General features: G+C 61.6%; 6 protein-coding genes across 6 annotated transcripts; 4 read left to right on the top strand and 2 right to left on the bottom strand.

Moving 5' to 3' along the window:
- Positions 1 to 1,571: 1,571 nt before the first annotated feature.
- Positions 1,572 to 1,787, top strand: DCS_08144 (uncharacterized protein; the record flags this gene model as incomplete). The annotated part of the gene is made up of 1 exon (XM_040805425.1): positions 1,572 to 1,787. The coding sequence occupies one exon, from the start codon at positions 1,572 to 1,574 to the stop codon at positions 1,785 to 1,787; it is 216 nt and encodes a 71-aa protein (XP_040655529.1).
- Positions 1,788 to 4,459: 2,672 nt separating this feature from the next.
- DCS_08143 (uncharacterized protein) lies at positions 4,460 to 5,959 on the top strand (the record flags this gene model as incomplete). Its single annotated transcript, XM_040805424.1, has 3 exons — positions 4,460 to 4,584; positions 4,635 to 5,753; positions 5,827 to 5,959. The coding sequence occupies 3 exons, from the start codon at positions 4,460 to 4,462 to the stop codon at positions 5,957 to 5,959; spliced, it is 1,377 nt and encodes a 458-aa protein (XP_040655528.1).
- Positions 5,960 to 6,182: 223 nt separating this feature from the next.
- Positions 6,183 to 9,546, bottom strand: DCS_08142 (DNA mismatch repair protein; the record flags this gene model as incomplete). Its single annotated transcript, XM_040805423.1, has 5 exons — positions 6,183 to 6,554; positions 6,599 to 6,806; positions 6,853 to 7,060; positions 7,122 to 9,209; positions 9,315 to 9,546. 5 exons carry the CDS (start codon positions 9,544 to 9,546, stop codon positions 6,183 to 6,185), a joined length of 3,108 nt encoding a protein of 1,035 aa, XP_040655527.1.
- Positions 9,547 to 10,863: 1,317 nt separating this feature from the next.
- Positions 10,864 to 12,155, top strand: DCS_08141 (uncharacterized protein; the record flags this gene model as incomplete). Its single annotated transcript, XM_040805422.1, has 2 exons — positions 10,864 to 10,897; positions 10,972 to 12,155. The coding sequence occupies 2 exons, from the start codon at positions 10,864 to 10,866 to the stop codon at positions 12,153 to 12,155; spliced, it is 1,218 nt and encodes a 405-aa protein (XP_040655526.1).
- Positions 12,156 to 14,519: 2,364 nt separating this feature from the next.
- Positions 14,520 to 15,703, top strand: DCS_08140 (short-chain dehydrogenase; the record flags this gene model as incomplete). The annotated part of the gene is made up of 4 exons (XM_040805421.1): positions 14,520 to 15,062; positions 15,126 to 15,318; positions 15,388 to 15,501; positions 15,561 to 15,703. The coding sequence occupies 4 exons, from the start codon at positions 14,520 to 14,522 to the stop codon at positions 15,701 to 15,703; spliced, it is 993 nt and encodes a 330-aa protein (XP_040655525.1).
- Positions 15,704 to 16,961: 1,258 nt separating this feature from the next.
- DCS_08139 (uncharacterized protein) lies at positions 16,962 to 18,935 on the bottom strand (the record flags this gene model as incomplete). Its single annotated transcript, XM_040805420.1, has 1 exon — positions 16,962 to 18,935. One exon carries the CDS (start codon positions 18,933 to 18,935, stop codon positions 16,962 to 16,964), a length of 1,974 nt encoding a protein of 657 aa, XP_040655524.1.
- Between the last annotated feature and the right edge of the window lie 1,681 nt (positions 18,936 to 20,616).

The following is a 20,616-nucleotide window of genomic DNA, read 5'->3' as shown; positions in this document are numbered from 1 at the left end:
GCCCAGAAAGGTCAGAAATGCAATTGCGTCGTGGAATGAGGACGGAGCGTGCGGTCGTGTTCGGCCAGGTGGGCCCATGGCATCGCTTCCATTTCATCCAAGCACGGCGGGAATGCTTGCCTCGCTCTCGCTCCCGCGATGGCCACACCCACGGTGCTCGACGGAGCGCTCGCAGAACCCGCAGTACAGTATATTACACGCACACCTGCATGGGCGTCCAGAGGGGCCGCGGGCGGGAAGACAAAGGGGGGCGTGGGGAATGAGCGCACGCTAAAACGCACGAGGGGAAGGTTTTCTTGGCGTGTCGCGTGTGCGAGCGATGACGATGGTGGTCCATCCGCCACGCTACGATGGGTTACGAGAACGGGTAGGATTTGCTTGTACGCGCGGCGGCGTGGGGATCCTCCGACGGAGGCACGGCCAAGGGGGTGGTGGAGGCGAGGTTTGGATTCGTGATGACGACGGACGACGGACGTTGACGATGCTCGAGGCGAGGGAGCGGAGGTTGTCGGTTGCGTCATCAGGCTCGCCGTGCTGTAGGTGTGCTGTAGGTGTGCTGTAGATGTGCTGTAGGTGTGCTGTAGGTGTGCTGTAGGTGTGCTGTAGGTGTGCTGTGGGTGTGCTGTAGGTGCGCAGCTGCGTTGCTTGTAGCTGTCATTAGTACTTGTGCTTGCAGTACATGCACTCACTTGTGCATCTCATGCAAGTACCTACTGTAGTATGTAGTAGTTGTAGCTGTACGGAGCACTAGTTGTCGTCGTTACTCCGTACTTGCATGCACGTACATTACTTGCCTAGTGCCCGGTAATACACCTTACTACGTACTGCGTACAAGCAAGGGTGCCGTACCGGTCGGTATTGCTGTTTGCTTTCTGCACGCCGTGCCGTAGCAGGCGTAGGTGCATTTGCTACCGCTACGGCCTGGTGCGTGCATCATCGCCTGAACGATGCATGTTGCCCCGACTTCTCCAGCGCCGGTTCGTGCCTCGAACGCTCACGAGTACCTGCACATGGCCCTGAAGTACTCGAGTGCACCCCAAACGGAGCGAGGAAGCCGGCGCATGAGTTTGGGCAGAGGTGAACCCGTAGCCCAAGTACGGAGCACTTACAGTACTTATTACTTCGGTGTAAAAACGGGCTTGGCGAGCGGATCCCCGGGCGGGGCGGTATGGAATCGGGCTGGGTGGTGGGCGTGTGGCCGTCAAACGCAAGTGCTCGGGCGCAATTACAGCGGTAACCACGGTGCAAGTGCACCTACCGTGCTCCGTACTCGGTACCCTTACAGCACTTACAGCGCCTGCAGCACCTGCAGCACTTGCATGTGCAGGCAGTTACTCGTCCATGCGCCTGTGGCGACAGAGGTCCCGTGCGCAGCACAGTGCATGCACATGGCACGAGCGCGAGGCGCACGCGCTTGATCGCCGGGCGGACCTCGTCCGGACGACACGGCCTCGCGCACTGCGCACCGTACGCTGGCAGTGCGAGTGGTGGTCGACAATGGCGCAGGACTGGACGGCACGTTCGCTTCCGCGGAGCCTAGATCGGCAAAGCGTCTGACGCGGCTACCTGGCATGCCGTGGAAGCAAGCACATTCGTCGACGGTCGTGGCCAGGAGCCAAGCGCATGCGGTTAGCATGCATCGCAACGGCCACCGAGGAGGGGGTGGGGGGGTGGGGGCCGAGGAGGATGCCGACGCCGGCTCCCTCGCCGTTGCGCCGAGGAGGAGGGAGCGCATGTCATCGGCGACGGACGCTTGTGCGACCAAGATTGGTGGGAATGAGCCGTGAGATGAGGGAAAAAAGGACGAGGTCGAGGAGGAGGTCGAGGAGGAGGTCGAGGAGGAGGCCCGAGGAGGAGGCCGAGGAGGAGGCCGAGGAGGAGAGGGCGGGTGTCCGTACGGGTCGACGGACAGAGGGTGGTGGATTGGTGGCGTTGATATTGCCTGCTGACGAGCGATGCCATGCCGGCATGCGATGCCATGCCGACATGCGATGGCCATGCGTGCCGACTCGGATGGCAAGTCCATGGAGAATCTTCTAGCGCGTTACGGGGAACACGTACTCGACTTCCCGCACCATTCGCTCGAGCATGATGCTCGGAGCCGGTAGATGCTCGTGCATTCCCGTACCGGGTACCTGATGCCAATAGTCCTGCCGCTGCGTGCGGACGAGTACCGAGTACCAGCCCTCGGGCGCATGTGTAGCGTTTGGGCGAGGGCAGCAATAATGAGATGATGGCGGTGGTAGGTACCGAGCACTATTTACTAGGCAAGTACTGTAAGTGCCTACTAGGTAGGTAGTATTAGTTGAACAAGTGGGAGAACAGCAGAGCCAGCACAGCACCAACCAATAGTGCACCTGTAGCGCAGCTGCCAATACCTGCACCGCCAGGGCGTCGGGGGTAGGAGGGTGGGAGGGGTGGGCCGAGAGGAGAGGGCAGAAGGAAAACGGCCGGCGTGGTCGTCGCAGCCTCTTCAAGCTCGTTGGACGAATATTCCATTCTCGCCAGGGCCTCTGCAATACCGGTCATTGTCGTGGTGGTAGGTGTGGGCGGTATTGTCGGTGCAGAAGGCGGCGGGGAAAAGGCAGAGCACGCAACGAAGCACGCGGGGCGGCGTGCGGCTTCAACTGCCGTGACGGCAACGGCCGTGCTACCTGCGCCGTGCAGAGGCGAAACGGCTCCTGTGCACTCCGCACCGTGGGCGTGCTCGGTACCAGCACTGCACGGCGCACGGAATGGACGATGAGTTGCTTGGCTGGCCAGCCCATGTAGGTGTTTATGCACGTACACGACGGGACACATTAAAGCAATACCAGTAACGATACAGTACAGGAATTGCTGTACAGTACAGGAATTACTGTGTACGGCGTGCCTACAGTACCTACATGTGGTTGTCATGGTACTAGGTGCTTACCAGTTGTTCCCCAAGTACTAGACCTAATACCTAGTACTAATGGTAGGTGCCTGGGTGCCGTACCATGAGCAAGGGCGTGTGCGCGTCCCGTACTGCTGTAGAGCACCTAGTAATGGTACCCGTGTGCTCTATACAGGCACGGAGCACTGTCATGCACATGTACCGCCACTGGTACGGTCAGCGTCATGCCTGATGCCGAGTGCTCACCCGTGTGGCAGCCGCACAAGTGTGCATGTAATAATACATGCTGTGCTCCGTACATGCACAAGGCGAAAAGACAAGGGATACGGAGCACCATGATGCAGATGGGCATGCAGGTACGTGCGAGAGGACGTGCGCGCAGCATGTGCAACCATGCAAGTACACGTACAAGTACAAGTACTCGGTGCGCTCACAAATACATGCTCTCGATGGCTCCGTACCGCCAGTGTACTTGCTTGGTGCACCTAGTTTTACTGTAATAATCACAGCAGTTGCGCGCACAAGCAGGTGGGCATGTACCGCTCGGTGTACCTGTACATGCGTGCACGTACCACTGGCGGGAGCAGGAAGCAGTTGCCAAAAGCAAGACCTGTGCGCCGTCTTGGTTTCGAACCTTGGCCGACGCCCGCCAAGAGTCATCGTCGTCGCTGGCGGTATTACATTCTTTGCTTGGACTGACTGAACTCCGTCCGATGCTGCACCGAGCATGGCTGGCTTCCATGAGCCGTGGCGGGAATAGGAGCAATACCGCTGCGGCGTGCCATGACGTCGCCGCCGGCACCCTTCTGCGGTCATTTCTCGAGGCGAGCAACGACGCCAGGCAACACAGACCCCTGCCGCCAGCCCGTAGCAGCTGCTGCCACTGACCGCCAACCCGCACGGCAGGTACCCTCGTATCGCCTACGTGCATGTGGGTGCGTGGTGCCTGCCGAGTCGTTGAAACAAGTTGCTTGCTGCCGCGGCGTTGGCGTTGGCTGAACTGCTCCTGCTATGAATGACCAGGCCGTACACCGTACTATTAGCTAGTTCCGGGAGCCAGCTACTGTCCTTTCTCTCTCTCTCTCTCTCTCTCTCTCTCTCTCTCTCTCATTCTCTTTTTCTCTCTCCCTCTCCCTCACTCTCTCTCTCTCTCTCTCTCTGTCTCTCTCTCTCTCTCTCTCTGTCTTTCTCTCTCTCTCCCCTCCCTCCCTCCCTCCCTCTTCTCTCCCACTCACACTCCCACTCTCCCCTCCCCCCCGTCACCCTCCCTCCCTCCCTCCCACTCTACCTCTCCCCGCGAGGCTGTCTCTGGACTGTCTCTCTCCGGGCGCACGCTTCTCCCTCTCTCCCCACACGCTTCTCCCTCTCTCTCCCCACACGCCCCCCCCCCCCTCTCTCTCCCCTTCTCCTCACCCTCCCCTTCACCTCACCCTCCCCATCCCCCCCTCCCTGCCCTTCCCCGAAGCGACTTGGCGCAACGGCTGCCAAGCGAGTGCCTGGGGCACCTGCTACGGTGCATGTCATGACGGAGCGCGCGCCGCAAAGTCTTGGCATGGCTTCTCGCGAGTGCGAGCGCGAGTAGTAATGGGCGGCGTGAAACTATTTGAGGTCCTCGGTCGTCTCTTGGCTTTCCTTGGCCCGACGGATAACCAAGCCAAAGTGAGCAAGTACTCGTATGCTCCCGAGCCTCCTCGTGCTGCGCTGGCCCGGTACGTACGTGTGCGCCTACGTGTATGTGGACTCGTCCGTAGTCATAAAGTCGTGGTGCTCGTCGTCGTCCCGTGCTCGCACGCGGCCGCATGTTTGCCACCCTCATTCCCCCTTCTCTTCATCTCTTCTCTCTCTGCTCCGTCCCCTGTCCATCCTATTCCGCCACCACCACCGCCCGCTGCCTCGACGACGACGACGACTCCCGCTCCCGCCTCCGCTCCTCCTCGAAGCCTTCGCCTCATCCCTCCTGCGGCCTCGCACCTCGTCTTCGGTCGAACCCTGACCAAGGCTTACGCTGCCGTCGTCGGCCGCCCGCCTCGACTCGATCGATTTCTTCTCGTTGCCGCGTCCGGTCCGGAGCCCGAGCACGCCGCAGCAGCCTGCCTGCCTGCCTCTCGCCGCACGCTCTCAAGTCCCTCCCTCCCCCTCGAGGCACCCGCGCGCCCGCCGACGGAGTGAGACGCGGAGCCGCCGCCATGGTGGCCGTATCGCTCTTGGTGGCGTCGCTCGCGACGCTCGCGTCGGCCGTCAAGTACTTCACGGAGCCCTGCTGCTCCTACCAGCTCGGCCACTATGACAAGCGCTACTTCAAGGCCAAGCTCGACTACAAGGAGTACCGGCCGGTCCTGCGGGACCTGATCCGCAGCTACCTCATCACCATGGACGCCTACGGCGTCGAGACGTGGTTGGCCCACGGCACCCTCCTCGGCTGGTGGTGGAACGGCCAGATCATGCCCTGGGACACGGACCTCGACGTGCAGGTGTCCAACGCGACGATGAACTGGATGGGCACCCGCCTCAACCGCACCGAGCACGTCTACAACGTGACCAACACGGGCCCCGGCAAGCCCGACGAGCGCACCTACATGCTCGACGTCAACCCCCACCACGTCGAGCTTGCCCGCGGCAACGGCCACAACATCATCGACGCTCGCTGGATCGACACGACGAGCGCCATGTTCATCGACATCACGAGCGTCCGCCAGCGCAACCCGAGCAAGCCGGGCCTCTTCGCCTGCAAGAACCACCACAACTACCAGAGCCAGGACCTGTGGCCCATGCGCATCAGCGAGTTTGAGGGCATCCGCGCCCGCATCCCCTACAACTTTGAGGGCATCCTGACGAAGGAGTACGGCGCCAAGTGCCTCGTGGCCGAGGAGTACTCGGGGTACGTTGCCCGCTGTCTGCCCGCTCCCGGCCGGGGCCTCGATGGACCTTGCGCTGACATTCTCTCCCTGCAGGCACAAGTGGAACGCAAACCTCAAGGAATGGGTTCTCCAGAAGCCCGGCGAGGAGAAAAAGGCCTTTGCCGCCGCCGCCGAGCGCAAGAAGAAGGAGCTCATCCGCCAGGGCCGCCTGCGCGTCCAGTCTTGAAGCCCGTCCCCGACGCCGACGACGACGACGACGGAGGCGACGCTCGTTCGCTCGCGATGCGCTCACCTGCGCGTCGCGACACCCATCCCACCCCACGACTCGAGCTCGACATTATCCCCCCCCCCCCCCCCCCCCCAACACCTTTCGCCCGCCCGAGGGATCGATGCCGGCGGGTAAAGGGAAGCATGGCTGGCGTTTTTCTGCTTCGACGCGTCCCCGACTCTTACATTTGCATGAAACTGGCTGCTCCGCGACTCACGTCCGATGCATGGGAGCGCCCGCTTCCCCCCCTTTCCCCTTTTCCCTTGGTCACCTTTTTAATCTGTTCTCTTTCCTTCCGACGCAGGAGCCCACGACGGTTTTGATATTCGCCGCGGCGGCGGTGCGCCGATACCTGGCGGCGCGAATGACGCATCATGGGCGAACGGCGCTTGGACATGACCGCCTTGGGCGCGGTACGGCGTTGGATGGCGACGGAAATGGCTGCATCTCTTGGGTCGACGACGAGGCGGACGGCACGCAAAACCGTGGGCCTCCTGGCCCGCGTTGGTCTGTTTTGTCTTGCGTTGGCGTCGTTGCGCGCCTCTGGATAGCTCTGCGTAATCGTCTGTCGTGTTGAGCAAGACTCGACCAATCAACCCACTCATGAATATGATTCTCTTGCCTCGTTGTGACCGCATCTGACGATGGGCGTTGATGTGACGGCATGGCCTTGGTCGTACGAGCCACGAGCCGGCATGCCGGATTTGGAACGTGCATCATGGTGAATCGCATGCATCCGTTTATTGTCATGTGCATGAAGTACTTGTGTACGTACGTATCCATCGAATCGTAGATCCAGACACCCCTGCTCGGCAAAAGTTCCCGACAAGCCCCGACGGAACCCGACTCACGCCCCCATCCACAGCCTCCACCTTTGGCCCCCAACGGCCGCACCGTCCCGCCCGCGGTCGATGCCGTCGGCGCCCGAGCCGAGGTCGGTCAGCGGCGTCATGGTCGGCCTTCCGTGAGCGCACTGGAATGGGAACGCGCAGCGGGAGAGCCGCCGCAGAAGCCGGACGCACTCGTCGCGCGACAGCTGGTCGTTGAACTTGACAGCGGCTGACAGTGTCATGTTAGCGTCCAAAGGCCGACGGCCGTCTCAGCGGGTGGGTAACCTTACTGCGACAGGACCGGGAGTGCAGAAGCTGCAGGATGCCCGGGGGACAGCCGTGGAAGCGGGAGGTCCACGACTTTCCCGTGTCGAGGTGCGCATTCCGCAGCGGCGGGATGGCGCGTCCATCGTCGAGCCTCCAAGCCTCCCCGAGGAGGAGATTTATGAGGATCCGTGGCTCGCCGCGGCACCGCTCGAGCATGCTCGGCGGGAGGCCCGTCACCCTGATCGTCGTCATCTGGGACTGCGGCGACGTTTTCTGCATCTGGAAGACGACTCCCCACGATGCAAAATGCTCTTGATGCTGTTGGATGAGCTCGCCTTCCCGGCCCGCAGCCTCAAACACCACCGGTTTCCCCAGACTCTCCACCACCGGAGCGGCGCCCGAGTCGGTATCCTCAAAGTAGTCGGCCATCAGATCCTCCAGCCTGCACCTCTCGTCGGCGGCGTGCTGATCCACCATGACGAGGGCCGACGTCGTCTTGCCATCGACCGAGTCGGCGGCCGCTTGCAGCGGCAGTTTGACCAGGATGAATTTGCGATCGACCTGGGCGATGACCTCGGCATCCACCAGCGCCGTCCTCGACAAGCGACCCGACAGCTCCGTGGACCCGGCCGCAAAGTCGACGGCGCCATCCTTGTCTTGCTCGAAATCCGGATCGGCCGGTCCCGTCGGGTCATCTTGCACGGACGTCACCAGCGTAGGATCCCCCCACGTCCGTGGGCTTCCTTGCCGCCATTCGCTCGACCGCGTCTCCGGCCCGCTCTTGGGTTCGAGCAGTCGAAGCCTCTTTGACGGCCTCTGCTCGACGTCGCGAATCATGTCGGTGTTGTCGACCACGCGATCCTCCGCCCTCGATATCGGAACCGCGGCTTCCCGGCTCGGGTGAGCGTCGTCGAGCTGAAGATCATCAACGGGCTTGTGTACGAGTTTCCCGCCCTCGCCGATCAGCCAGCTTTGCGCCGGCTGCGATTTGCTCCCGGGTTGGCTTGCCTCCGACGCCGTCACCACGTGCCGCGAGGGTGATCCCACCTTGTGGCGATACCATCGGTCGAAAGGGCTCCTTGATCTCGGTAGTTCGAGATCGGCGAGTCGGCCACCCGGGAAGGCTTGACGGCTGCTTGGCTGGGTCGACAACAACGATTGACTTGCGCATCCGCCTGGCTGGGTCAACTTCGCCGTCGAGCTTGCCGTGCCATTGGATGCTTTGCACGCGGCACGAGGATGCAAGTGCAGCTTGGCGAGAAAGTCAGCGGACACCGTCTTGAGCAGATGCACAATATCCCCGAGCACATTTCGAGAGCCGCCGAGAACGTGGCCGACGTCCACGACAGGCGTGTCCGTGGCGAACAGGAGAATCTGAAAGTAAAACATGGGCCACCGCTCAAGCCCCTTGCGACGCTTCGGTCCCTCCTCCTCTACTAGGCCAAAGTTTGAGTCGCGAAAGACGCCGTTGACGGCCTCGTAGAGCACGTTCGAGTCACGGTTGCTCACCAGAGGCTGGATGCCCAAGCTCATGGTTTGCGAGCGGCGGGTGGCGACGGGGATCGTCGATATGGAACCCTTGATACGGACGTGACGGGAGGAAGCGGAGACGGGAAGCCAAGAGGATGCGTGGGCGGCATCGGCCAGTCCTGCCTGCGAAAAGAGCATCGAGGCCCGCATCATGACATGGGGATCCGCCGTAGACTTGAGGCGCAGCTCGCGCCGGATGGCCGTCTCGTTGAGCGAAACGGACAGCTCGGCGGGCCAGGCCAGGAGCAGGGTGACAAGCTCACGAACGAGGTGATCGAGCTCCTTGTCGATGGCTGACCGTGCAGAGAAGACGGCCGCTCGGCGCTTGACCCGGACAGGCATGGAGCCGAAGAGGTCGTGCACGGAGACGCGCGTTCCGTGGCCGAACAGCTCCAGTCTCCGCTCGGGGGGCGCGGGGAACCGTCTCGCCAAAAGGTTGGCGTTGTGCATCGAGAGGCAGGCGTCGGAATCATGGCGCCGGTGATGGGAGGTCACCGACAGGAGGGACAAGCTCGCGACGGAGGCGAGAAAGAAGCCACGCTTCCCATGGACGTGTGAGCCGGAATCATGCTTGGAGGTATCTGTATGCGGAGAGTCAGATTCACAGGTTCCGTCTACCTTTGGCAGGCTCAGGCCGGCCGAGGCACAAGCGCAGGCTCGGGGTCAAGCGGGAAAGGCAAACGCACGGTGAAGCTTCCCCAAGCCACCGGTCTCTCGAAACTCGGCCGGCTCTATCCCAAGGCCATCGTCTTCGACGGTGCAGTTGCCGCGGACGTAGTCGAGATGAATGTGTATGCTGGCCGCGCGGGCGTCGAGCGAATTCTTCACGAGGCCGCAGACGACGTCGTTCAAGGAGACGACGGCGGCCGACGAGCCAATCTGGGCGACGACATCGTCAGGGAGCTTCCGGATGGACATGACAACCCATGGCGGAGGGTCTCGAGCACGGCCAGCGTGTTGACGTTTGGACCGTGGTTGAGGTTTTTCAAGCTTCAGGCGAGGGCGAAAAGATCAGGCGAGGGCGAAAAGTTGCTTGGGCAAGAGGCGGTGACGCGGCCGAGCGGGTGAACGGATATTCTTTGGCCCGCGACGTCCAGAAGTCGAAGCCGCACAGGAATAGGCGTCAGTGGGTGTCCAGCGGGTGTCCAGCGCTGTGGTTGGGCTTGGTTGGGCTTGGTTGGGCTTGGTTGGGCTTGGTTGGGCTTGGTTGGTTCGTTACAGTGGGCGGCGACGTCATTACCAACGGTCGGTTCACAGCATGTTTACTGGTAAGTACAGTGCTGACTTGTACTGGTACAACAGACTCGTACTGTGCTCCGTACCCACGGTACCAGACAGTACTTTGAACTACTCAGCCAGTAGCATCACCGCCTGCCATGTTCCTCACGGCACCACGCACCTCGCACCTCGGCCAACATGGTATGGTGTTACGACGCTTCTCATACGTGCCGAGTATGTACCACTCCGTACTCCGTGCATGGTCTTGTACATGTAGTGCGGTAGGCAGCATGTACACATGTGTCGCAACTTGTACCGTGAACGTCAGTACAGTGCACAAGCACATCGTCAATGCACAAACACTGTATTGCCTGCGCACTCACATACAGCACATACAACTACCTGCACATGGACGCATGGTGCTTGAATGAGCTGCCCGCACGAGCCCGAGTGCAGATCATGGGTGGCGGGTCTTTTTCTCCCAAAGGTCCAGGCGATTTCCGTTCCGAGAGTGCGTTGCGAGCAGGACTTTTGCCCCGTTCAGGGACGGCATGCGTGTGTGCGTGCTGGCCCATCACGTGATGCCACTACTTGGCCTGTAGCCTCGCGGCTGACATCAGGAAGCCCCTCAGCCGTGGCGGTCGGCGGTCGCTCTGCTCTCTGTTTCTTCTAATCCTCCATCACAGAGCTCGCTCGCCGCTCCCCCCGACATATCAACAATTCGACCGGGCGGCCACGTCCGGATCCCTCGCTCGTGCCTCCCCGCCGCCGTCGGCTTCTCCTCTCGCCGTCCCGTGCTTGTTCTGGGACCGAGTCGAGGGTTCCCTGTTTACATCAACTGTCGTCATCGCTGCGGCTGAGCTCGACGAATCACCCTCCCATTCCCACGGCTAGCCTCGAGGCACCCATCTACAACGTACATTATTCACCATCGTGAGCAGCCCCTAGCCTTCGAAGCTCGCAAGATCCGCCGTCTTTCCACGACATCAGGATCCGGATCCGACAGTCGACGTCGTGATGGCAACGGCCGAGATCATCCACGAGCCGCATGGTGAGGCCTCTCGACCTTGGCGTGAACGGCATCAGGTTCTGCCGGTCCTTGACGCTAACCGGCCATGTAAGCAGGCGGGCAGGTGCATCGCCGAAGGCCCTTTGCCACCTGGGTGAGGCGGCTCACCAACTTCAAGTCCTCGTCGGACGGCGAGCGCTCCAAGGGACACGTCAAGATCAAGAGGGGCAAGCTCCTCAACAACCCGTACCCTCAGTCGACGCAATTGTCCAACAACCCGGGCAGCGTCCATGGCCAGGCCGGCACCGACGAGCGCAGCCGCGACGCCCTGAGCTCCTACTCGTTCGTCACCGCCCAGACGGGAAGCGTCATCTCCTCGGACCACCCGACCCGCCCCTCGGCCGACGGCCACGCGCCCCCCACGACGGGCGGGAGGAGCATGGCCGGCACCGTCTCGACCGAGTACGAGGGACAACGCTCCCTCACCTCGCCGAGCCACGGGGAGAGCTCGCTCGCGGGCACGAGCCGCACCGTCGGCGGAGGCGTCGACTCGCGCCGAGGCGGCGACAGCACCTTTTCCAGCCCGGCCCCCTCGGTGCGCTCCCTCACCACGACGCTGACGACGATCCAGTCCCTGGCCCCCAACAGCCACATGTCGGCGCCGTTCCCGCAGAGCAACAGCACGTCGATCCAGTTCAGCCAGCCCTTCCCGCCGACGTCGCCCGTCTCGGCCATCCCGACGCACCTGACGCCCGCCAACGCGCCGGCCGGCCATCCGACCACCTACACGGCGGCGACGGCCAACGGTCTCCTGACGGACAACGCCTCCATCCTGACGCTCGCCTCGTCGAGCAAGCGCCACCGCCGTCGATCCTTGGACACGGACGCCTCGGTCCGCGCCCTCGCGCCCTCCTCCGTCTGGGGCGGCAGCCGCGAGAGCCTGCCCCTCAGCGTCCTCAGCGCGACGGTGGAGGGGTCCGGGAACGCGACCACGCAGGGCCTCCACGCGAGCAGCTCGCGCATCGGCGCCGAGCGCAACAGCATCTACTCGGCCACGGGCGTCGTGCCGACGCTGCAGAGCGAGCGCAACAGCCTCTACGCGAAGCAGGGCGACGGCGCGAGCGTCCGGAGCGGCCTGCCGGGCCACGGGCGGCCCGACAGCATCAGCGGCATCAACTGCCTCGCCCCGAGTCCCCTCACGAACGCCCGCGAAACGCCAGGCGTGAAGCAGGCCGACGAAAAGGACGGAGAGGCGCCGGCGGCGGGTGCGGGGGTCCCGGCGGCGACAAAGGAGGACTGACACGGCGCGACGCTTCACGAGTGACGGAGTGACGAATTGCTTTTGCTTCGACGCATTGGGGGGGGAAGGGGGGGGCAAAGGCCTGCAGGACAGCAATTTGCTTACGGTAGCATGCATTACGGGTGCTGGTATTTGGCTGGGGAGACTGAATGAAAACGAGCAGACAGCGTACGAGATAGATACCCCGAGGCCAAGAGGCACGCGATGCCATGCCATGATGACGTTGCCTTGCCTTGGCCCGGCTCTCCTGTCAAACGTCAAGGCCTCCCACGGGCCGACGTGATCCATTGCACACGACGCCGGGGATGCATATACTCACACGTTGAAGGGACTGCCCTGTCCATGGCTCGCCGCGACGAGTCCGCGCTCCAGGCGTCTCACAATACACGGTCCAAGGCAGGATGGCTAGATGAAAACGAGTATTCATGGTAATTATTTGACTTAAGATATTTCATAAATACATTGGTATGGCGGCCCGGGAGACTAGGCCGTGGGATGTGGACATGCCTTTAAGCGTAGATCCTTGGACCTGGAATTCAACCTTTGCCATCGAGTATTCACTCGACCATGTCCAGGTTTGATATTCATTCTTCGAGCTCGTGACTTGATGCAGATTCACTCGTCAACCTCACATATCCGCGGCGTGGCCCAGCTGAGCACATGGTGACGGCTGATGGTGCCACGGAATCAATGCCACTACTTCTTGTTGCTCTTGACAGTGCTGGGAGTGCTTGTGAACTGGTACTGCAAGAGACAAGCGTTAGGAAAGGGGTCTGAAGAAAGGGGGTTCGCGGCTGTGATGCGGTGACGAACCTGTCTATCGCTTGAGCCATCGTACTCGGACGACTATGGACAGGTCTTGCGTTTACAGTCGGTAGATAGGCAACTTGTGACGTTGCCGTCTTTATCATACCTCTTGAGCCATTGGCAGTGGTTTACGGGCGCTCGCTTGTCGCAAGTCGTCATTGCAGAGGCGTTAAAAAGCAATGAGACAATCTATTCTATAGTTCGGTGACGTGAGTGATGTGAGCAGGCACGGGGCTGACACGATGAAATTGAAGCAGCGTCGATGGTTGGCACAGTTGAAGTCGGACGGAGAGAATGTGGGTTTTATATCTTGCCCTCATTTGCCTCTTTGCCAGGATATCTTGACTGTGAATGACTGGAAAGCTACACAAGCAGGAAACTCAGGGATGAATGAACAGTCAACCGAAAACCTTGCCCGAGGTGCATCCTCATGTGCCCATGCTGAACAGAGCACCGGCAGCACGGCAACGACCCAGCAACGGGTGAAGTGCCAGTTTTGGATCCGGCAGTCCAGCCAACCGGCTTACCACTGTCGTAGGTAACGGAATTCTGGTCAAGATATTCTCCGAGAAGATGGATATAACGTCAGGGTTAGTGAAAGGACGCGGCAGAACCGGCCAGCGCTCCGCTTGGACCGTGTGTTGGCTCCTTGGTGGTAGCCTACGTAGGGCTGCATCACGATACACTCATCACAATTACGGCCATGTGATCATCTGAAGTGGGAGTATCGGGAAGCGAGCTTGGATCGGAAGATGAATGGAATCGAGCGCATGGCGAGGCTCTGAGTAGTCCTATGGAACACACACCGTGGGCACGAACAAACTGACCATCTCCCTCACACGGGACGGCGAAACCTGCTTATACTGCTTTTCAATGTCCCCGGCACAATGTACCTGTGAATTCCAACACTGTTTCCGTGGGCATCCGGGGCCGACGACCACCGGGTCCGTCTCCGAAAGCGATAGACCCACTTCTCCGGAGTCAGCCGGCGTTAGGGGCTTCCGAGGAGTGGCCGGACTCGAGCGAAACCCGAGCGGGGAAAAAAAGGATTTGGCATGCATTTTCGGAAGCGGACATGGGGACGGCAATTTTTCCCATTTCAAATGCCTCTTGTAGGCCGTAGGTATGCCCGAGTATTGACACATACTTTTAGGCCTCGACGGAGTGCGGACGGGAAGATACTTGGCGGGTACTTGTCGGTGATTGCGGGGTCCGGGGACGTGGACTCCGCAATTCCCGGCCGCCACGCCGGATTTAAGCCCGCCTGGCTCCGACGCACGGCGATGAACTCCGGAGCGTCCATGCCACGACACGATGAGAAGCTTTGCCCATCGACTCTCCGACGCTCTGAAAAAGGCATAAATAGACGGCTTTGGCGACGCATCTTCTTCCACCTCCGATCCGACAACTCGAACATCCAGCTCTCATCGCAACCGCCTCCTCCTCATCACCAGTAATACCTGCACTGCGACCAACTTCCCTCCTCCATCACCGCCTCGTACTGCACGTACACATTGCCAACTTCACCACCTCACCTCCCCCGACACCAGCGGCAACATGTCCGACGCAACCAGCACAACTGTCCCCGCCGCCGGCGACCTCGCGGCCAAATACGCGTCCGGCATCCGCGGCAAGACGGTCCTCACGACGGGCGCGTCGCCCGCCAGCATCGGTGGCTTCTTCTTGCAGGCCATTGCCGCCCACGAGCCGGCGCTCCTCATTCTCGCAGGGCGGAGTGACGAAAAGCTCGCTGCCACGGCGGCCGCCATCGCCGCGACGCACCCGACGGTCCAGACGCGAAGGCTCAAGATCGACCTCTCCTCGCTCAAGGATGTGCGTCGCGCCGCGGCCGAGCTGCTCAGCTGGGACGACGTGCCGGTCGTCGACGTGCTCGTGAATAACGCCGGCATCATGGCCACGCCGTACGCGCGCTCCGAAGAGGGCGTCGAGAGCCAGATGGCGACGAACCATCTCTCGCACTTTCTCTTTGCCAACCTCATCATGTCCAAGCTGCTCAAGTCCGCCTCGCCTCGGGTGGTCAGCGTGACGAGCACCGGCCATCGCATGGGCCCCATCCGGTGGGACGATCTGAACTTTGATGTACGTCTCGACGCCCCCTTTGCTTTTGGTCGATCATGAGACTGACGGGTGCGACCGTCGTAGAATGGCGAAACGTACAACAAGTGGTACGCCTACGGCCAGTCCAAGACGGCCAATATGCTCTTTGCCATCTCCCTCGCCGAGAAGCTCGGCCGCCGTGGTCTGCAGGCGTATAGCGTCCACCCGGGTGTCATCCTCGGCACCGGCCTGGGCGTGCATCTCGACCTCTCCGACGACGGCGACCTCCCCCAGCTGAGTATGCCGGCCCCGCCTCTCCGTCCATCCAGCATCGGGAAGAAGCTTGGTCGCTAACTGGCTCTCGTAGACAAGCTCGATCGCATGCTCGGCAACGCAGAGGGCTGGCAGTCGCTGAACTTGATCACCCAGGAGCAGGGGGCCGCGACTCACGTCTTTGCCGCCTTTGACAATGATCTAAAGGGTAGGTTCCTCCACAGGCCACGCGAGGATTGGGCAAAAGGCTGACTCGGACCCTTCAAGAGTACAATGGCGCCTATCTCCTTGAATGCCGACGCGCCGACCCATTTATCGATACCGTCAAGGTCTGGGCAACCAGCTCGTCCGAGGCGGAGAGGCTGTGGAAACTGAGCGAGAAGCTTGTCGGACAGGAGTTTGCGTACTAAATGTAGATGTTTATGTGTGACGATGATGAATGCAGATAATAATGGTAATATCCACTCGTCAAGAAATTTCCATTTCATCCCATGTGCCGCGTCATTCGGGTATCCGCAACCAACGGCGACAACGGTCCATGGCTATAGATGAGGGATTGGTGAGAGGAGCGGCTGCATCGGTCGAGCATGACCGACAAAAAGGTTGCCACGGTAGTGTGCATAGTGTGCAAAGTGTGCAAGTCGACGAGGGCTCGCGAGGAGGTCGACGCAGGCGTAGACGTAGATGTGATGCGAATCATGGGGACGGAGCGACACGGTACAATCCCATAGTCCTTGGGGCCGGCAGATGGCCCGAGCCGGCCCTGTCGTGGCGGGCGGCATCGGCATGATGCCACCGAGAAGACGATGCCCAGCGTTGTTTTGCATTCCCGGGCAGCGGCCGAAGTTGGCAGAGCCGTGATGCTGCGGCGTGCATCGTCATGCGCAGCGGCGAGGCACATGGGCATGAAATTAGCTGCCGCGGAAAGCCGACGCGGAGGGCATCGACGATGAGGCACCCAGCTGGCAGGGATGGGAGATGAATCGTGATGGATGGGAGATGAATCGTGATGGATGGGAGATGAATCGTGATGGATGGTCGAGGGTGGATGGTGGATGGTGGAAGGTGGAAGGTGGAAGTTGGAGTGGGTAGTGGAGGGTGAGGTTCATGATGGTGATGGCGATGGCGATGGCTGTGGCTGTGGCTGTGGCTGGAGCATGCGCCGCAACTCGCAACAGATAGCACGCGTGCGGTATTTTGCGCAAGTACGGAGTAATTACTCCTTAATATGAATATATAACGATTCAACGTACAAGACCCGAGGATATATACCGAGACGACAAGGCGTACCAGCTGCGCCCGAGCGAATGCTTGTCCAGGGAAAGCGGTAAACGAGCGCAGGCAGCAGGCTGGGGTGGCCATCGAAAGCTCCTCGGCAGCATCCATCGTCTCCTCGACACGACCCAGTGCCGTCTCTGCGTCTTCATGGCCATGTTTTGAACGACGCGGCACGGGAGAGGGGCGCAACGTAGGCGGGTGCAGGGTCACGACGGCATGCTTTCACAGCTCGCGTCCTTTGCTGCGTCAAATTAAGTATATTCGCAAGGTTTGCACGTCTTGATGCTCAAAATTGCCGCGCAAATGTCAATCTATGTACTGCCCGCAGCCGAAAATAATACCACATCTGCCTCGTCCAAAGTGAATCAGATTCTTCCACGCTTGGCCTGGTTACAAGAAAGCAACCATGGCGGCGACGGCGGCGACGACGCTGGCGCTGCCAAAGATGCGTCCCGCCGCCGCCGTGACCACGACGGGGCGAGTGGTCGAGGCTGCAGGAACGGCCGCCGTGGGGACCGGAGGCGTCTTCGCCGGCGGCGGGTAGTAGCTGGACGGGTTCCCGAGCGAAGGAATCTCCGGGATACCGTAGACGCTCGGGGGCGTCTGATCCGGAGGTGGGGGGTAGTAGGAGAGAGTCACGCCGGGCCCTAGATCCTCCTTTGGACGGAGCTCGGGGGGAGGAAGGGGATACGCCGTGGGTTGGCTATCGGGGGGAGAATACTGCGTAGGGGGGTTCTCGGGGGGAGGGTACTGGGTAGGGGGATTCTCGGGGGGAGGGTACTGCGTGGGTTCGCTATCGGGGGGAGGGTACTGCGTAGGGGGATTCTCGGGGGGAGGGTACTGGGTAGGGGGATTCTCCGGGGGAGGGTACTGCGTAGGAGGATTCTCGGGGGGAGGATACTGCGTAGGGGGATTCTCGGGGGGAGGGTACTGGGTAGGAGGATTCTCGGGGGGAGGATACTGCGTGGGCGGGTTCTCGGGCGGCGGGTACTGCGTGGGCGAGTGCTCGGGGGGCGGGCCCGTCCACGAGGGGTAGCAGGTCGTGGCGGTGGGGTAGACGGTCGTGGTGACGCTGCCGATGGGGCAGTTGGGGACGTCGGGCGGGCACTTGGTGATGGTGTAGGTGTGCGTCGTGTAGAGCGTCGTCGTCTGGTTGGTGCCGGGCCAAGGGACGGTGCCCGTGGGGTAGGCCGTCGGGTGCTGCGTCTGGGTGACGGGGCAGACGGTCGTGTAGAGGGGGATGGTCTCGGTGACGACGGTCGTCTGGCCGCCGGGGCAGTAGGGAACGTTGGGCGGGCACTGCGTGATGGTGTGCGTCGTCGTCTTGTAGACGGTCGACGTGGTCCACTCCGTCGGCGTCTGGGTGACGGGGCAGCGGGTGGTGGAGACGGGCACGGTTTCCGTCACGACGGTGGTGTGGCCGCCGGAGGGGCAGTAGGGGGCGCCGGGGGTGCACCTGGTGATGGTGTGCGTCATGGTCGAGTAGATGGTGGACGTCGTGTAGTCTGTGGGGTACGCGTCGGTGGTGGGAGCCGAAGGCGGCTCGTAGTACGAGTTGGACGACTGCTCATAGCCGGACGTCGACGGCGGCTCGTAGTACGAGTTGGACGGCTGCTCATAGCCGGACGTCGACGGCGGCTCGTAGTACGAGTTGGATGGCTGCTCATAGTTGGACGTCGACGGCGGCTCGTAGTACGAGTTGGACGGCTGCTCATAGTCGGACGTCGACGGCGGCTCGTAATACGAGTTGGACGGCTGCTCGTAGTAAGAACTCGACGGCTGCTCATAGTTGGAGGACGGTGGCTGCTCGTAGTTGGAGGACGGTGGCTGCTCATAGTTGGAGGACGGTGGCTGCTCATAGTTGGAGGACGGTGGCTGCTCATAGTTGGAGGACGGTGGCTGCTCGTAGTTGGACGTCGGGGGCTGCTCGTAGTTGGACGTCGGGGGCTGCTCGTAGTTGGACGTCGGGGGCTGCTCGTAGTTGGACGTCGGGGGCTGCTCGTAGTTGGACGTCGGGGGCTGCTCATAGTCGGGGGGTGTCGTGTACGTGGCGACGACGGTGCTCGTCGTTTGCCCGTCGCACGACGTCTCGACGGGGGCCTTGTCGGTGTGCGTCGCCGTGTACGTGATGCACGAGCAGGCGGAGCTGACCCTGTCGACCTTGCCTTGACACTCGGAAAAGACGGTGGGGATGGCGGCCGGGTCCGTCGTGGTGGCGGCGAGGAACTCGAAGCAGAAACGCTTGCCGGCGTCGGCGTAGCGAGCATCGATGAGGTTGTTGTAGACGTTGTCGTGGTCGCAGTCGGGATAGCGCCAGGCGCCGGCGCCGGCGGCGGCGAGGCCGAGAAGGAAAAGGCCCTTCATGGCGTCGAGGTGGTGCTCGGGGAGGAACGAATGTGCGTGCAGTCTAGGGGCCAGGGGGGCGAGAGCGAACGTGCTGGCCGCTCTGGTGCTCGTGGGTGGACGAAGAAGCAAGGCCGAGGGCATCGACGGACGGGACTCGGGCCTTTTTTATATCAGCAAAAGGGACGGGCAGGCCGGCGAGGAGAGCGGACGAGCAAGCAACGACCGGGGCCGGGCAGAGGCCCAGGCAGCCTCCACCAACCCATGCTGCAGGCACATTCATCCCTATTCATAGAGCACGACATCAGCCGCCACCGACAGGTTGACGGACCGTCGACGATCCACAGAGAGTCGGCGTCGGACCAATGAAGGGAGCGCCGCGGCGGGCGCAGCTCGGTCGGCAGCCTGCCACGATCGACACGATGCAGCTCGCGGGCGGGCGGAGACGAAGAGGGCCAGCCGGCACCGCACCACGCACCGTGGGGAAGGGGGGCTGGCGGTTGGGGTTGGCCGCTCCCGAGGCGGACGATGGGAATAGGCACCCTTTGCGCTCGTACGGGTAGGCCTACATGTACATGAACGTACACGTAGCTTGGCGTGCGTGGGTGTGCGTGTGGGAGCTGCCGTCATGATCGATACCCCGGGCTCGTGTGGCCACCAACCGTCATCGAGCGAGCGTCCTGCAGGGTGGCGAGAGGCCGGGGAGGGGGGTGCGCGTGCGGCAGGGGTCGTATTTTCTTCTGCAAACCGGCTGGGCGTTTTGGTCGACGAAAGGAAGAGGATGGGCGGAGACGCAGGCGCAGGCGTCATGACGGCTCACCGGGTACCCTCCATCGACGACGGTATCCGGACAGGGCTGGCCACGGTCCACGGTCCACGGTCCACGGTCCACGGTTTCAAGGGTGAGCGGAGGCCAAGGAGTCGAGTCGATTCGGGTCGAGCCCGTGTTCCATGATTGCTTCGCAGTGCTTTGCAGAAGGATTCTCGGTTGGCCGCTCGATGAAAAAATTGCCGTGCCAGCGGACGTCGTTGGGAGGGCCGTGCAGGGGCAGGTGCAGGCGCTGGCCAGGGCGCGGCTGCTTGACGTTGACGCTTGACGCCCGAGGCAGGAGCGGGTGCCTGAGCAGGATAGCACCTCCCCGACGAGCCGACAATGGGGGCACAGGCGAGAATGAGCAAGTACATGCTTGCACGGTACAAGTACTTGCAGGTACCTTTCAATGACATGTACACCAGGTGCGAATGGGCACCTTAGTACTAGGCACCTAGCACTGAACCTACTACAACTACTCACAGTACTTGGTAGGTACTAGAACTACCACCTAAGTACTGTACCTACAGTGGGGTGGCAAAAATGTCGATTCAATTTGTAGGAGTAGCGCTGCCAAGACTGTATCGTCACTTTTGTCCAGTGACTGTAGGTACAGGGCCTACTTCTAGGGACCTAGGTACTAGACCTACTGCCAAGGTACCAGATGTAACCGCCCGCACTGTTGCCGCCCGCACCTGTTGCCGCCCGCTACGGTGGCACCACGCTGCCCAACAGGCACCTGCAGTGCCTGTACTTGTACGGTACCACGAGTGCGCTCACAGCCAGTAGGCTCCAGCAGGTATCCGGCAGGTGCCTGATTCCGATGTTGGCGGCGCCGAGGTTGCCCTCTTGGCGGTTGGTGCCAACGACGGTGCCTCTACAGACGCTGCC

Source organism: Drechmeria coniospora, chromosome 03 (assembly GCF_001625195.1).
Source record: "Drechmeria coniospora strain ARSEF 6962 chromosome 03, whole genome shotgun sequence".
Taxonomy (NCBI): domain Eukaryota; kingdom Fungi; phylum Ascomycota; class Sordariomycetes; order Hypocreales; family Ophiocordycipitaceae; genus Drechmeria; species Drechmeria coniospora.
Note: the sequence above shows the minus strand (reverse complement) of the source record. Positions and strands in the feature narration are given on the sequence as shown.